At 33.5% G+C, this 18,512-nt stretch overlaps 1 protein-coding gene across 1 annotated transcript; it reads right to left on the bottom strand.

Moving 5' to 3' along the window:
• Nucleotides 1–433: 433 nt before the first annotated feature.
• Nucleotides 434–18,253, bottom strand: LOC124425985. Its single transcript, XM_046967162.1, has 2 exons — nucleotides 17,963–18,253; nucleotides 434–1,456 (listed from the first exon to the last, which is right to left on the bottom strand). The coding sequence occupies exon 2, from the start codon at nucleotides 1,449–1,451 to the stop codon at nucleotides 471–473; it is 981 nt and encodes a 326-aa protein (XP_046823118.1). The 5' UTR covers nucleotides 1,452–1,456; nucleotides 17,963–18,253; the 3' UTR covers nucleotides 434–470.
• Nucleotides 18,254–18,512: the final 259 nt, after the last annotated feature.

The raw sequence follows: 18,512 nt of genomic DNA, 5'->3' as shown, positions 1-18,512 counted from the left end.
CTACATAATAAGCCACCTTTAAAAGGACTGCTTTAATTACATTACCGTTACTCTCCACTGGCACCTCGTTTACTGTACACACCGAACCGTGTAGTCCATTTGAAAGCGGAGTAATGGCTAGCACCTTTACAAGGTCATCGACGAGACATAAATCACTGAACGAGCCTCCTCCCTTCTCAATAGAAGTGGGGTTGGTCGATAAATTATTACGACGCGTTACGAGTCGCGCTTTAAGCTGTAAAATTAGTAGCAGATTTTCACCGTTCGCCTATAATAATAATAGTAATAATAATAATAATAATAATAATAATAATAATAATCATAATGATAATGATAATGATAATGATGATAATAATAATAATGATCATAATAATAGTAATAATATTAATAATATTAATATTAGCGAACATCCATTTTTTTCATTTCTCCGGTAAGTTTGGCGATTGAAAATCGTATTTGCATTATTTTATTTAATACGAATTATCGTTCTCGAAATCGGAGTATCGAATAGGCCGATGATCGGTACTGGTACCATCTGACTTAAGAAGATACAAACTGGTTGGTTTTCCATTGAATAGGTAAGGTCCCTTATCGAGACTATTCACGAAGTTGTTGGGCCTTTTGCCAGGTTTTAAATTCGTGTGCCATTGATAGATCGTCGTTGGCTTGCCGTTATTCACAAAACCGGGTTTGAGATCATCGAGATTGGTGATCGGACTGTCGGTTGATAGTTTGACATTGGTCATAGGTTTCTTCTTTTGCCATTGGTAGACGGAAGTTGGTTTACCGTTACTCACGAAGTCTATCGGCAACTTGATAAAAGGATTCGGTCTCTGATAAGTTGGAAGTTGAGGTTTGGGTGGTCTCGACTGAGAGATATGCGGTCTTAGGTTGGCAGTAGAGTAGGTTGGTGGTTGAGAGATATATCCTAAACCTGGTACGAACATGTAGGGAGTCGGTGGTAATCTGATGTAAAAGATATTGCTCTCTTGATAGTTTCCACCTATATTATTGGGTGTCCTTCCTTCGACATTAGGATCGTAAATATCGTTATAACCGATATCGTAACCAGGTGAGCTCGAATAAGTCTGTTGTATTCGTGATATTAATGGATAATTCAAAAAGATAGCCTTCTGCTTTCTATCTTTTTTCGAAAGCTTATCCGCAATCTCTTCCTTGTTTTCTTCTGTTTTTTCTTCGTTTCTATGATATTGATTTAAAAATGACGAAATTGATCTATCACTGTCCTTCATTATACCCTTTCTGAAATATTTTTTTACTTTATTTCCGTCGTTATCGTCGTCGTTATCGTCATTATTGGCCGTCAATGTTGCCGAAGAAAGAACTGCTTCTTCGTTTTGCTTAGACAATTGATTTCCAGGTAATTGTTGAAGTGAACCCGCCGTTACACCAATCAATATGGGAACCAAGAAGACTAGCGATATCATCATCGTATCTGAAAAAGTCAATGAACGTTGGTACGAAACTTGAACCATAAAGGGAATCGAGTTACGTGTGTTATTTATTACAGAACTAATAATCTATGAATCAAACGATTCATAGTATGATAATCTATGAAACATACGAGAGTAAAACGATTATTAAATCAAATTCATTGAATCAGATATTACGGACATTTCGATTACTTTCGACTCAGTTAACGTCGTCGAATTGCTTTACCGAAAGAAAAACATTCCTTTTCTTTTTTTTTTTCTTAATTAAAAATAAATTTATTTTGTTCCGTTATACCTAACATATGTTTAGAATGCGAAAGAGAGAGAGAGAGAGAGAGAGAGAGAGAGAGAGAGAGAAAGAGAAGATATCGACACTTTTTAAAGATTCATTGACCTTCGAGACTCGAGGTTAATGTTAGACTACTTTCGTTCTATCTCTTTCTTTCTTCCTTCCGTTCAACCAGTACTGAACGTATTCAATGTAGAATAAATCATGTCCGTTAGTCAGTTTTTGTGGGTAGAGAAAAAAGGATCGGAGACAAAGTCAAACGTGGCACTTAGAGAGCCCTTTGCAAGTACCTTTTGCCCATTCGTGTTTTCTTTTTCCTCATGTAGCATCTTGGTAAGAAACAGAAAGAAAGAAAGCGGGGAGAACAAGAACAACGAGAAACGGTAATTGAAAGCAAGTTATAAAATCGTCGAGTCACGCATTCCGTGTGACGAGTCTTACACCATTTCTACGAAATGTTGTGTACCTTGCTGAAGGTCGAAGAAGAGTGAAAAATGAAGATATTCGTTAAACAAAATTTTAAAGGATATCGAGTCACGTTTCTCATAAATTACTCATATTATTTAAGTATATATTATTTATCGATAAGAAAAAACTAGTTAAATATAGTTAAGATGATAGGACTGAATAAGGTGGCAATGATGACTACTCATTCGTAGATCTTCGAGTCATCGACTTCCGGTCGTTTATAGTAAACGATCGTTCGGTTTTTCATTGATCGACGTTAAGAAGATTGTTCGATGATACCTCGCGGCGAAATTTCCAGTGGACGTTTATCGAGAGTACTAATAACGTCGCCATTTCGAGCTCATAAACAACCGACAGCCAACGATTTTGTCGTTTGCATAGCAATAGGTAGTATTCTGGTATTGTTATTATTCCATGACACGAATTATCTCTTAAATTAGATTGTATCTCATTAGAGCTCATGATGGTACTTAAAAATCTTTCGTTTAACCGACCATTATATGTTTTTTATCTATAAAAACATCATGCCAGTACATTCCGCAGTTCTGTCTAAATATTTTCTTTTTTCTTTTTATTTCATCAAGTGATTAGCTTTTTTATAAGCAAACGGTCATCGTACTTAATGATAGTCTGTTAAAGTTTTCTTTCATTATACAATTTATAAAGAATAGTTTAATTTATTTTTGTTTAAATTATATAATGATACTTTTATGATGTTTAAATTATTAAGAACGTATCAATTCAAAGTAAGTTAAAAGAGCTACTATTGCCATCTATCAGTAAATTTAGTATTCAAGTAAAAAGTGGATCTACGTATAGCATTATTATTTAATAAATAATAGTAATAAGTTATTATAAAATGTATAATATAACACTATTATTAATATTCAAATTATTAACGTTCTTTATTTATATAGAAAAATTATAGAAATCTACATTATCCACTTTCTTCGGAACATATAGAAATCTATATTACCAACAAAAGAAATTGTGTCTCGCTAGATACAACAAATTTACCGATAAATTCTCATATCTGATTAATTTTTGTTGAATTAATATAAATTAAACGTGCAATTAGTATCATGATAACTTTCTTTCTATAAAACTTACGTGTTTTTTCTCAATTACTTCATTAAAATCGTTCCTAAAAAATGTATACGATCGCTAAAAATATCAAATCATTTCATCTAAAGGAGTAACAAACTTTTTTTTTTGTAAGATGTTATTATTATTATATATAGTTAACGAACTTATTGTCAGTCATAAAGATAAAAACGTACTAGTTTCTATGAAATATATCTGATAATAAGAAACTCGTTCGATCTGCTTTAAATTGCAGGAAATCATATGACGCGAGTGTTTTTCAAAATATTCTTCGTTAGATATTAGACACGTTATTGACGAGTCATCAAGCACAGGAAATTTATCTGTACGCTCGTCATAGGTACGTTCAAAGTCGACACTCTTCTTTTTCTGATCCACCTCGATCGAGGAAAAAGAAACGCGAACATCTCAAAGCCGGCGTCCATCAAAGGTCCAGTGGCCAAGCGTTGTTCACAAAGAAATTCTTCATCTTATTCGATACGCTGGACCACACGATGTAAAGATATATATGTTCTTTGATCTTCGAAATCGATAAGCCAAATTACGAAATGTACCTGTCGTGTCTTTTTTCTTTGTCTCTTTCTCTCTTTTTCTCTTTCTCTCGAATTATTTATATTTGTCTTTTTTTTTTACTATATTTAGACAATCATTGCATCGATTTGAAATAATTCATCTTCATCATGTATTCTTATTTGTTATCTTCTTCCTTTTTATTATTCTTTTCTTCATTTTCTATTTCATTTTTATTTCTCTTATTATGTGATATTAATTTTCCTGTTTTTCTTATAATTTATCACTCTCTCTCCGTTCTTTATTGTATATATGCACGTATGTATGTATGTATGTATGTGTGTATGTATGTATGTATGTGTGTATGTATGTATGTATGTATGTATGTATGTATGTATGTATGTATGTATGTACGTACGTATGTATGTATGTACTTGATTAAGTACTTTCATGGTAATAGTGATAAATCCTGTTGATTTGTCGAAAGAAAGTAATGGCATTGGCGGGTGCACCAGTCTTATCATTTGATCGGAGAAACGAAACAGTAGGTGTATTCATTCGAACTAAACCCGATATAAGATTTGTAAGTTAGTTGAATTAGTTGGCCTATTCGACGGTTTTTAATCGAGTTCATTAACGACATGAATAACAGTGATTCAGTTTCCTATTAACCCGCTTTGGTCAATCGATCGAAGTCTTCGAAGATTATTTTCAATAACGGTTCGTCCATAATAACGCATATAAATATTTAACAGTATATGTATATATATGTATATATATGTATATATATATATATTAGTATTCCCACGAAATTCGGCTTACATATATCACTGATAAAACTAATTATTCCTTTTGACGTTGTTCCATTAAATCTTGTTATTCGAACGACACTTCCTACGTCAGTGGCAATTAAACGAATTGCTTGCAATCGATGGATCGATCGATCAATCATTCCTTTTCGATTAATGCATCGCGTTTTCTTTCCGGATGGTTCGATGTTAAACGATAAGCTACCTTTTAACGATCTCTTCTCGTTTCGTTGCGTTACGTCGCGAGCAATCTGTCATTCCACGCAAGATTAATGATATCCCATACGGCTCGCTACGTTTGAACGAACTTTCTACGGATATTCGTTCCTTTGATTTCCATTTCCTTGTGTACCTACTCTTCAATAATTTCAAGGATTTACGGAACGAAGAATACAGAAAGTAAATCGAACGGTTTCATCATTGATATATATCGAATTAAAACATGATAGTATTTTACTTTCTTCTTTTTTTTTGTTTTTTGTTTTTCAAATAATGATATAAGATAACATAAGAGATGTAGATATATATACATGTATACATGAACACAGAAATATTCTGACACTTCCTAAAATCCATTAACTTTCTTTAGATTAGTCAAAATAATTTGAATCGGCATTATTTTGAATGTTTAATTTAATGATCACATTCGTACAAATAGTTGACGTATCTCATATTTGCAATAATAATTTCTTTATACCTATTGAAAATTTGTAAGTTCTTTGTTTATTTTAGGAAAAAAAAAATTTTCAGCGTGAAAAAGTATCGGAATATCTTTGTGCCTGGCTATATGGTAGAATGTCGGATACTTGTATGCGTCGGACCGGTGAAAAGCGTACAGAAGCAGAAAAGACACGACGTCGGAGCCTTCCACATGCGTACGTGACTCGGGACTCATTACGCGAAACGAAACGAAACAAACTTGGAAATCTCGCTTATCTTGAATGCTTACGTCGTACATCGGAAAGGAAACGATTCGATGTTTCTATTTCTAGTTTTAAAGATCATTCGATGAACTAACATACACGCGAAAGCTGCAAAATATCATCCAAAGATATTTTTTTTATTGTTGACTTCCACTAGGAAGAATCTTTTTTTTTTGAATTTGAAATTTCGATTACGGACTTATTCATTATGTCGAGCGTGCTCAGATTACAGAACGCCATTTTTCTCTTTACTCACTCGAGCCTTCTTAACCATCCAATTTTACGCTACTGATTTCTCTACGGTAAAATCGTAAATACTCGCATAACCTGTATTATAAGTTCCTGTCAGGATGTAGCACGAAGAACGAAGAAAAATAATAGGAGAACAATGAAGGTGGTTCATAATACTTCAGACAGTAGTAGTGTATACGATCGAAGAAAAATAAAAATAAACCGACAAGATTAAAAGTTGCCATCAACCCCTTCTTAAGTTTGTTTGATTTATCTTCGTTATGCTTTATAGACAGTAAGAAATTTCTCTTTTAGATATACTGAAAAAGGTATAAAAGATGTACTGTAAATATTCATTGAATTCGTATTGATATTCTCTATAACTTTTGTCAGGCTTAAAATATCGATTTCCATAAAAAAAAATTATTATAACATTCGTATCGTGACAATAGCGCTCATTTATAATGTTACATTTCTCCCTTTAAAACATAGTGATATTTAATTGAAATATTTATTTATAAAATCGATAAGATCGGAGATATTTTGTCAGATATTTTTAAAATGAGATATCTGGTATATGTATCTAAATATAAAATCAACAAATTTACAGTCTATTTTCTAATTATTTTCGTAAATATCTTTTAATGATTTTGCAAATTTACTAGAATTGTAAATTTAATAGCAAAATTTGCAATTACGTAAATTAGTATTGAATGAAAATCATTCAACTTTGTATTTTCTATTATTAGGGACACTTGATCAATAAATTTGTTACTTAAATTTTTTGAAAGAGTTACATCACTTGTTTCATTAATTTATAATTAATACTACACAAACGTCTTACAAAGAATAAATTGATAGGATTCTTTTATTATCGATAATGAACTCCACGTGACATTAATCGAACATTATTATTGAGACGAAGATGATCCGTTATAAAAATTGATCCAACCTTTTGTTCACTTGCTCCTTTCTAAAAACTCTTTCCGGATCTTAGTATACTTTTTTTCTGAGGAGCAAAACAATATTACCTAACTTCGTAACGATACGAGAAAGGACAAAAGTTTGTGATGTTCTCTCTTCCCTCGATAAATTTTATTTTCGAGGACAATCGGAAGCTAACTGAAATTTTTTGCAGGCTATTTCTCAAAGAGATTCGCACGTGGAATAAAATCGGTTGACAATGGAAACGAAAACGTGTAAGGTTTAATCTGAAAGAGGGAGGCAAAAATAAAAAGAGAGAGACAGAGACAGAGAGAGAGAGAGAGAGAGAGAGAGAGAGAGAGAGAGAGAGAGAGAGAGAGAGATAGAGACAGAGAAAAAAGATACAGACAGATACTACAAAGAGAGACAGAGAAATATACAGAGAAAGAAAGAAAGAGAGAGAGAGAGAGAGAACACTAGGTGGGCGGATATCGAAAGAATGTGTCGATTATGTAATTGGAATCGCTTGTCTAACGAAACGACGAGCTGCTATTGTTCAGATTAATCACGTTTCCCGAGTTCTGCAAATCTCGAGATCAACGTACGAACGATGACTACGTCTTCGATACATTCAACAAATTTCATTAATACTTATTCTGTACAATCTTTTGTATTGATTTGGATAAATTATCTAAGGAATCAGTAATTTATTTTATATTCGATCCTATCTTGTTTTATACACGTGTTTTTAGAATCAGATTAGGTACTGAAAAAAGTAATAGATTTAACGAACCGATTAACTTTGATTACATGGAAAGCGATAATGTTAGCGTGAAACAATAGAGATTGGTTTTGTTAGTTAGGCGATCGTAGGTCGTTGACCAGACGAGATTTAATTTCGACGTGAGAAATCGAATTGCGATTTGATTCGGTAATGACTTAGGTCTTTAAAATATATTCGTATATTACGTTGTCCTGTTTCTTTTTTCTTTTTTTTTTTCTTTTAGAGTAATCTTTAATATAAATTAATTTCATGTTTTTTCTTTTTTTTTATTTCTTTCCTTTTTTGTTTCTTCTTTCAAATAGTATCAAGTAATCGGATCAAGTAATTGGTATAGCTCGTTTTAATTGTATATCACATAGAAACCATAAAGACATAGGCGTAAAGAATGTATGAATTAATGAAGCGTCAAAGAAAGTAGAGTTTCAAAGATCGTTAATAAAATATATACGTGTGAAAAAGAGAAGAAGAAAAGTCTATGAACGTTATGATGGACGATTTATGAAATTCATTAACCATCAAACGAACATACAATAAAAGAGAAAATGATATAGAATCTTGGCATAAGTTAAAATCATAATTTTACATTTCTAACAGGAAGCAAAATACACAAGTATACAATGAATTTTTATTTAGTAAACTACCGGAACACCGTTATACCATTTTCTTAGATTACTCGAACAATATGCGATTTTACTCTTCTATTGGTTTTAATATAATCAGGAAAAGTTGTATGATCATTCTCTTTTAAAGTGAGTTCTCTTTTAAGTGATTTTAATTGACGAAGTATAACACAGATTTCTTATTCTTTCGGTTAAATCATTACCCACTTTTTAAAAACTTATCTACTTTTTTTCTTTCGCTCGCACTTTTACAAGACTACGTGAGCTACTGACTTGTCAAAAATGCGGGCAAACTTTCACCAGAAATTCGTGAATCAGATCACATCAAGCATCGAAAGAAGCATCGGTTTTATATACACTTCGCACGTATTTTTATTCTTACCGAACGTCATTGGATTCTTGGAATCTCGATTACACCAGAGAGTATAAATATAATCCAACTGGAATTTGATGATTTTCTATTAAATTAAATTATTCGCGTTAACGTTCGACAAATGGGTTAATCGATTTATAATAATTTCGTACGTACGCGTTCTTCATATTTTTTTAGTCCAAAGAAATTACGGAAAGGTCAGAGCGCCAACACGACGACCGGTTTGTGGTTAGCACGTATTTCGTATTTCATTCTCTTCGCATTTTTTCTTTTCAATGATCATCCAAGAGTATGGATAACTTCGTTCTGGATTCTCGTGAGATTTCGCTGCTCGTTTTCCAGATGTTACTACTACTACCTATCGATTTCTTGAACCGTGAAATATTTTCTTCTTGCGTATAATGTACGTTTCTTTTCGAGGCAATGACGTCGAATTAAGGAGACACTCCTTCTTGAGATAAAGAAAGAAAATAAGAAAGAGAAAAAAGAGAAAACAAAATATGTAAGCATGACGAGCATGAATTTTACATGGTAATATCGTCAAGAAAATACTTTTATGTATTTTCATAGATAAGAAACTTTTTTTATAATAAATTAGATATATACTTTATCGATACTTATACGTAAGTGTTCGTCAAATATTATGTCGGATTCGTAATCCTTATATCTTTCTCTTTCTTTTTCTTCCGATTACATTTCAAAAGAAAGGATATTAAGGCGAATATCATAAATTTGAGTTCCAATCGTTAGTCTAAGTGTATTCTCTCTTCGTTTGTAAATTATAATTTAGTACTTCGATAATCAATATTCTCAAGCGATATAAGTTTCAAAAGGTAGACTATAAAAAGATAAAATATAGAATATGTCTATCATACATTTGAAGTTCATAGAGGTCTTGTACAGTCTGGTTCATCCGTTAAAGAGATATAACGATCGAAGACAAGTTTCTTTTTTAAAAGGATGAACGAAGGAATTGATAAAAATCATACCTTAGAAATGCTAATTGAACAAACTCTTAATAGTAAAAAAAAAAAAAAAAAGAAATGTTATAAAACGATTAAATATTTATTTAGAAATTTTCAATCGAAGTAAGATAGAAAATAAAGTGTTGATAATGAAATGGCACATATGCGATTATTTTATCCGACTATCGAGATTTGATAATGTCAATAATAATCTTTTGCGATAGCCCAATTTTGCGCTTGTACGGAAAATTCGACGAACAAGACTGTACGTATAAAAGCCGAAGTTTAATATATTATCGGTATGAACAATGTGCACCTCCAGGAAACGGAACGTGGGATGATAATAAAAGAGATACGTCTATTGAAAATTGAATTCTCGTTAGTAAATCGAAATGTGAGATATCTGAAATCCGTAGTTCATATTATTCGCGTTTACAACGGTCGTGCTTTCCGTGACACGACAGGACCGTTTGTCTCGGGGGTGCTGCTATTTGTATTCGAAATCACTAGGAAGTGAAATCCTAAACCGGTCGAACGCGTTGTTAAGCCAGATGCGTGTGAAAATCGTTCACCACCCGGCTGTTCATTTCAAGGCAACTCACGGACGATCGATTCCGCAAATGGAAATGAGCCTTTTCGTTAGAATCGTAAACGGGAAACCGGCGACGAAGGAAAATCGGTGAAGATCGGGATAGGTAGAAAGAGAGAGAGAGAAAGAGAAGACAAAGAAAAGACAAAATGCTTTGAATTTCTTTTTATCGGAAATGTTTTTCACATCTTTGATTACTTAACAATACATGTGATTCATAATTAAAAGAAAAAATTTAATTTGATTTCTTTTTCTTTTCTTTTTTTTCTTTTCTTTTTTCTTTTCTTTTTTTTTAATCGACTAACGGACACTCTTTGTGGGTTAGAAGATTAAGCTACGCGATAACACGTTTATTGTAGAGATAATTTCACGTTTAGAGACAAAGTTAGAGAGTGGAAAGGAGGCCGGGTAAAAGCAGACATTCCACGTACTATCTAAAGTGCTAACGCTAAAGATTAAATTACATCAAAAGCCATGCAATCGAAATGCTCGAGTTAATAAACTTTCTAATCGGTTTTACCGGCAAATGCATGTAAGTTAACATGAACTTTTAACATTCGATATTATCTTTTTCTATTTAACCTCTACTCTCGAAAATGAACTCGTCAAAATATCCGTTAAAAGATTCTTTATATTTCTCGTTGCTTCTCCTTCTCTTTCTCTCTCTCCCTCTCTCTCTCTCTCTCTCTCTTTCTTTCTTTCTTTTTATTTCTTTTTTTCTCAAGAAGAGGAATACAAATCGAAGGTACCCAAGAATCGTCCGAAGATAAAATCTGGTTATTATTATATCGTTTGCAGACTTTACGATACAACGGCACATAGAGAGGTGTCGATTGGTTAGTTAGACCGACAAATTCTTGAACGTTCCCAGGCCCGTTTCTGCCGGTGCTCGAATAACGTTCACGTCTCTGAACGTTCATGGAATAGCAAACTAGAGAACGGCCGACGACGAAGATCGCGATCGTCGCCATCGAGACAGGATCTTTTAAATCGTTTCGAAAGATCACGACCTTTCTACGAGATTCTTCTTTCTTGATCGATCTTGAAATTCTCTTAAATCAATCCTTCTTTCTCTCTCTCTCTCTCTCTCTCTCTCCTTCTTTCTCTCTCTCTTTCTCTTCCTCTTTCTCTTCCTCTTTTTCTCTCTCTCCCTCTTCCTTATTTTCGAATAGTTCCGTTTTTATTCTTTATTAATCCTCATAATTACATCTAATCACTGTCATTGCCATATTATTTTTCATAAATGACAGATCTTTACACTCTACTCTGTAATAAAATTTATTTCCTTTTCTCTCTTCTTCTCTCTTAAAAACTGTTTAAATAGCTCTGGTAATTGGAACAGCGCTCTAATTGCCGTGTTTCGATTAACCGAGCGCGACAGCCTGAATGCTACCAGACTCATTAAGGATCAATTTTTAAGATCATCCCATTAATCACTCTCGCGAGCAACCATTCACTATTCTACTCCACCCGTTTCTCACTCTCTCAATCGCTCAATCTCGTTATCGAGACGCTTTTCGCGGTAACGTGAATTAAGATGTACAAGACGACTCGATAACGTGTCTATTCTCATCATGGACATCTATTTTAGAAGACGATTCGTATTATCTTAACGTTTTGACAAATTAATGATCTTTAAGAGATCTCGATGATAATAGTAGATGCAGATTCATAAATATAGTTTATTTTTAAAAATTCATGAAATTCAAATAATTCATCCAATAATTCACAAATAATATATAAAATCTTTATTATATAGGATCGTATATATTATCATATATTATCGAATTTTTCTTATAGCGAGTATATACAACAAGAAAAAATAACAAAACAGAAAGAAGAATAAACTATTTATACATAGATATTAATTTAAATTGAATTTAAATTGAAAAAATTGACGATTGATACAATTATTTAACGTTAAGTAAGGTCGTATTATTAAAGTGTTCATAAATCCTCTTTATAAGAACATTTATGTTTTCTTATATTAATTCGCATAATGGAAATAATAAAGAGGATTATGTTTTACGTAAAGCCAACGCCAATGTATTCTTTCGTTTGTTCCTTTGTTCGTTTGTTCATTCTACTTCGATCTTCCTCGATCTCGCATACATACGTATGATGGATAGACTCGCAAATGAATCAGCGTTTTACATCGCACAGGTATGGATTCCGCGATTGAGCGTAGTCCGAGAGATCGCATACGTACCTACCTGATTCTTGTCGATGATTTTGATCGGCGGAACGCAAATCGATATTGCGTGTCTATCTAGTTAGAAGCAAACGACGATCTTACGGCGAGTTACCGCTGCGAGCACGGATGAGTATATCTGCCTTCCCCGAGAGCGCCCGCATCAGTCCACTTATGGTCATCCTTTTTCGTAGCGAATAACTGTGTGACGTAGGATAACGTCTCTTTAGATCGTACGATCTGACGGCCTGAGCCATTCCGGCCTATCGTGAGAACCAGACGCAAAAATCATTTTCCGAAAGTGCTCTTTTCTTCCTCAACGATCGGTGGCTCGTGTTACCTTTCTAAGAGATCGATCTACGAGATTTTTTATACTGAATTACAGCGAACAAAACGCAAGGTCAAAACTTTTTTGACTTTAATGGCGGACTTTAATCGCCCTGCCTTATCGTTCCTGAGAATTACGAAATTATATTATATCGTGAAAAATATACCATCGTCTTTGGTATTAAGTATCAATTATTAACCAATATGTTAATCGAGATAAGTTAATTATACTGTAGTACTTTATAAAATAACGTTTGGTTTATATCAAAATTATTATTTTCTTCGATCTTGGTATTAGAAAATGAACTCTGGAATTCGTCAAACCGTTACAAAAGATATCATGAAAACATACATATGAAGAAAATTTGTTATAATTCAAAGGCATTCTGATCGTACAGAGTTCAAGATTAATCTCGTTTTGTATCGTAGCGCTGATCAAAAATCGTTCAGTAAGTAGGGTGGAAGATCACAAAGGTTGAGATTGCGAAGAATGAACAACTGGCCTCAGGCCAGGAAAGTGATAGTCGATCAGAGATTTCCAACATTTCAATTAGTTGATAAATTATAAGCGCCATCATCGTCAAAATAGAAGAAATGGACGGTCTGTTTAAAAAAACGAAAACAAGAAAGTTGTTTTCTCTCTCTCTCTCTCTCTCTCTTTCTCTCTCTCTCTCTCTCTCTCTTTCTCTTCCTTTCTCCCTCCGTCTCTTTCTCTTTTTCGCTTCCCTTTGACGTTTCGATCAAAAAGTCGAAGTACTTGGAGCTACTCCCTAATAAATGCTCCAACATCACCTTCTTAGAAATTTCCATGGTTTTCGCGAAGATAACGACCACGTCGATAACGTCCTTCATTATCGTCAAGGATAAGATCTCTCATCCCTTCGATCTCTTCGCAGCTTCTTACATCTCACGAATACATTGGTGAGATCGATTTCTGCGACGTTATAGTTTCTTAATGATCGTACCGCCGTAGGCTAATGGATTTTTTTCCCGTTGCATTTATCGATAACGCGCCATCGTAATTTTCAATTTATGGACCGTTCCGCAGCGATCCTTCGATCAGATAAACCCAAGGATTCCACCCTTACGCTTTATACTCGCTCGTATCTATCTTTCTCTTCTCGAATCATCCTTACGATCATCAAACGTTAGTTTCTTTTTTGTTTCCTTTTCTTTTTTATTCATAAGAATAAATGAATCAAACTCATTAAATCAAGCGACAGATCTTTAATGTTTTTCGAATATTTGCATTTGTGAAGTAAACATCGTGATATGAACATAATAACGTCCAATTAAATAACGACGGCTTAGAAGAAATTCATAGATATTGTAGCGATAAATTGTTGATAAGTCGATGATTTCTTTAAGCCGGTACGTGCTTCTATCCACATACTAGACTATCCGTTATCGCCTTTCCGTATTACGACAAATTGGTCTATTATAACGATTCTGTTAGCACGAACTGGTTCGTTAACGTGCTTGTAAAGCGTTCGATGTAACAGAGCAACATTCTCCTCATATCTACTACTTGGTCTGTATTCAAAATATCCTGTTGATGTTTCCAAGAAATTAACACCAAACGTGAGTTTTACTTTATAAATTAAATTGCTATGTTAATTAACACAAACGTATTTATAATCGTATATATTTATTCAGCCACATTCCATATATATATATATATATATATATATATATATATATATATATATATCTACATATATGAATAATAAGTACGATGTTTTCTAAACTGCAATCTACACGTTCCACTAACAAGGTCGCTGACATCTCGTCGCGTAAAGGTGACGCCTCAAAGAACGACAACTAACAGAACTCGGTGCTAACAGTGCTTTGTCGTTCACCACGAAAAATCTTTGCCTTTGGATTCTAAGCGTGTCTCGAATAGAATGACGACGCCAGCGGACAAATTATGCTTGCTGTTACGTGTTTCTTGGGCGAGGCTCTTACATGATTTTGTCTAAATAATCAGAAGGTATGATTTTTTCTTTCTTTCTTTTTTTTTATTTTTTTTTTCAAAAAAGTTGTTGAAAATAAAATATTTAAGATAGGCCAAATAGTTAGACAATTTAAAAGAATTATATTTGTAGCATTAAGTTGTTCAATATGAAATGTGAATTTTTGTGTCATTTTATTTTATATTATTGAATTAATAACAACAACAAATCAAATTACAGTAGATTTATCTATCTATGATTGTTATTATTTATTTATTGTTGAATTCAATTCATAATCGTTTGATAAAACTTAAGAATCGTCTTGGAGATATTCAGTGAAGTTGATAGTTCCAAAGAAGAAACGTAAAAAGCATTTACGAAAATGGCGTTTGTTAATATCAAACGGGACACTTATGACATCAACTTGAACTGCATTCCTTAACAAGATGAAACCGTAGTCCGGTCTAAATAGAGAGCACTGGGTTTCAGGGTCGTAAAAACGTTGTTTCCTCATCGTCTCTTGAGACCCGACGAGTTGTCAAAAATACGCGATACGATTGGTGAGGACGTGACTCGAAGCGGGAGTTCAACTTAATTTGTAACGTTTCTGTTTGTTTCTTATTATATTTCTCCTCTTTCTCGAACGAATCTTGTTCCTCATGAACGACGATAAAAAGTTACGCTGAACGACGTGTATGACGGTACATGGCTCTTATACCAGGACCAGAAGTTGATTCGTGAGATCGTAAAAGGTTTCAAGAGCACGTATGCTCTCTTTATTTCTTCGTTTCTACCTGGTAACTTCGCGTTAACGTGCTAACGATTGCTAATAAAAATTAACTTTAAATGGTAACGATAATTTAGTTTAACCGCAGAAAAAAATGTAAAACATTTAGATCAATTGAAAGGATCTAATCGTTGATACGTTCAGATTTTAGATAAAAATACGTAGTTTTAAGCACATATATATATATATATATATATATATATATATATGTGTGTATAAATTTCTCAAAATTTTCGATAGAAATTAGATCGAATTCTTTCAAATTGATATAGACGATCCCATTAATAAATTTGCATAAAATACAAGATTTTACGTGTATATATGTGTTCATATAATCGAGCTCGGTATGGAGCTCGATTTATGCATTGAGAATTCCACGAGATTGTCAAAGACTGATTATAATTTGCTTTTGCTCCTTTTAATGCGTCCTCCTCGTCGGATTTATTTATTTTTTTCTTTCTTTCTTTTTTTTCTCTTCTCTTTTTTTTCAAGGATTAAGAGCGACGAGGCACTTCCTGAAGCAGTGCGAGCAAGGAAACGAGCGCAAAGAGCGAGGTCCTCGAAGGATGTGTGCCCTTCATCATCTCTCTTCTTCTTCTTCTTCTTCTTCTTCTTCTTCTTCTTCTTCTTCTTCTTCTTCTTCTTCTTCTTCTTCTTCTTATTTATTTTCTTACTTTTCTTATTCTTCGTTCTTCTCAGCTGCTTCTTCCACTCTTGTCTCGTAAGATGGGTAACCGTGCAACGTTTTGCCGACGAGCAAACCGTCCTTAACGTCTTATGAAATTATCGGCAACGAAGGAATCTTTAGCGCGACAATGTACGTTTTGTTTTGTTAATAACTTCTTTTTTCGTTAATAACTCCTTTTCTATCTAGATACTTTCATATATACATATCTTGCGATAACTACGATTAAAAAAGTTCGAAACTCTAAACTGAAAAGGTGCAATACTTTTTTTTTGCATATCTACTACTTATATGATATACTAAAAAATAAATAGATATAAAGAATGTCAAGGCGAGATAAATGATTATAATAATATAGCAAGGGTGAAATGATAAATTATATCTATATTTTACTTCTATCAATAATATATGTACGTAGATACACAATTGCAGGGAAATTTCTCATAATTTCAATTCAAAGAGAGAGAGAGAGAGAGAGAGAGAGAGAGAGAGAAATGGTAATAACATTGGTCAGATCAAAAAATGATTGTAGAACGGAAATCATCTCGGTTAACGATGTACCTTTAAATAGTAACAAAAACTTTTTAGATTTTGAAAAAAACTTTCACGTTCCTCTTTAGCAAGCATCGTGAAAGTTGTGGCTATAGAACAATGCCTCGTTTCTGGGTGTTTTGAGTTTCGATTAGCGATAGTTAACGTCATGTTAGAGACTTCGATGCTTTTTAGAGTGTCCAAGTTTCGAATGGTGCCGAATAAAAGTTTCTACAGGAAAGTTCGATCAAACGAATTTTATGATCACGTTATTTTTCATGACTTTCTTGCATCGTTCTCAGGGTTCTTTGTGCGGATTAAAAAATCATGTATCATTCTTTTATCTTCGTGAGATTATCGTATAAAAATGATGTAATCGCATTAGATATATTGCAAGTACATAGTTATATATGTATTTGTGTCTGTCAATAATACACATTCCGTTATACGAATTCAGAAAAAAATTATTTAGATCATTATATTTTTTACCCGTAACTCCTACAAACTTCTAACAGTCTGTTTCTAACAGACACTCGTAGAAGTTAATAATATGAACACTCTTATTAGCATCATCTCCGTAAATAATATATAAATAGTAGATATAACCGGTAATTCGCCAAATTTAACGTTTTCAATAAAACTTTAAGAGTTACGATCATTATAATATATCTCGATAGTTGTTATTTTCTCAGGTATTTTGTTTAAATTAATTCAAATTGCCGTAAAAACAAGTTTTCTTGCAGGGAATAAATCTACTTATACAGGATGATCCATGGGAAACCGAACATATGAATATCTTCTTCTTGGGATTGAAAATGATTTTGATAAGTATTATTAATCATACCCATGATTTATGTATATTCATAATTTGGTTCAAGATTATCCAATAATAATAATAATAAAAAAAAAAACTAAGTTTATAGAATTGCTCCATATGAATTTACATTCATATTCGAGGAAAACGTTTAACATTTTGGTTTATAATGGAATGATGGAACACTATCCTTAAATAACTTGAAAAAGAAAATAATTCTCATTAATTACTTTCTTGAAGGTAGTAAAACGGAGGCATCTTGACAAATTTGTTTTCGCTTCGTCGCTTTCGTAGCCGAAGAAACTCATAGCATTCGAAAGCGACGAAGACGATGACGACGAAGACGGCGAAGACGACGATGCACCGCACGATTTACTCTTTCCACAAACATTAAAGCCGTCTAGCAATTGCCATTAGATTTCCAAGAGGAAACGATCATCGGCCTTGCGCTTACGTAAACCTTCGTTGTTGAAGCCGTGAACGCGTTCTCAATACACCGTGTACAACGTTTCGCGTAATTACATATATATATATACATATATATATATATATATATATATATATATATATATATATATAATTTCTACGTACGTATGTAATATATACAACGTCTTAAGTTTGTTCGCACTTACACTCGAACTCTCGACGTCGTCCTTGGGGGAATTTTTTTTTTGGATCCTTGCCTTGAATGATCACTTCCTCTTCTTCTTCTACTTCTTCTTCTTCTTTTTCTTTCTCTTTCCGTAAAAAAAAAATGTTTGAACTTACGCCGAGAAAATTATTCGAAACGTATCATAACTTTATTTAAAACACAGTTATTGAATGAAGGTTCAAATTCAGCGGGAAGTTCAAACTATCAAAAAAAGTCCCCTTCTTTTCCGTTAAATACCCAAAGTGTAAGGAGTAACGCGCAAGTTCACCGACTCCCGTGGATCGCGATCTGCTATCAGAATGAAGGCTTTTCTTAAGGCTGTCTCGTACTTATGTCGCTGCCCCCACCTGTGCTAGCCCAACGGGCTCTCCTCGCGAACCTCTTCGCCTTGCTACCCGAAGAACGATGCCCCCCTCTGGATAAGAAAAGGCAATATGCTCGGTCTAGGACAGACACGGCACACTTTCCTTCGACTCGCTTCTCTTTCGGCGACGGTTACACTCTTCCTGCCCTCTCCTTTCAATTCTCCC

The sequence above is a fragment of the Vespa crabro genome, chromosome 8 (genome assembly GCF_910589235.1).
Source record: "Vespa crabro chromosome 8, iyVesCrab1.2, whole genome shotgun sequence".
NCBI lineage: Eukaryota > Metazoa > Arthropoda > Insecta > Hymenoptera > Vespidae > Vespa > Vespa crabro.
Note: the sequence above shows the minus strand (reverse complement) of the source record. Positions and strands in the feature narration are given on the sequence as shown.

Excerpts from the sequence above, each read along its gene's own strand:
- LOC124425985 (XM_046967162.1), bottom strand. The coding sequence starts at position 1,451 with ATGATGATATCGCTAGTCTTCTTGGTTCCCATATTGATTGGTGTAACG.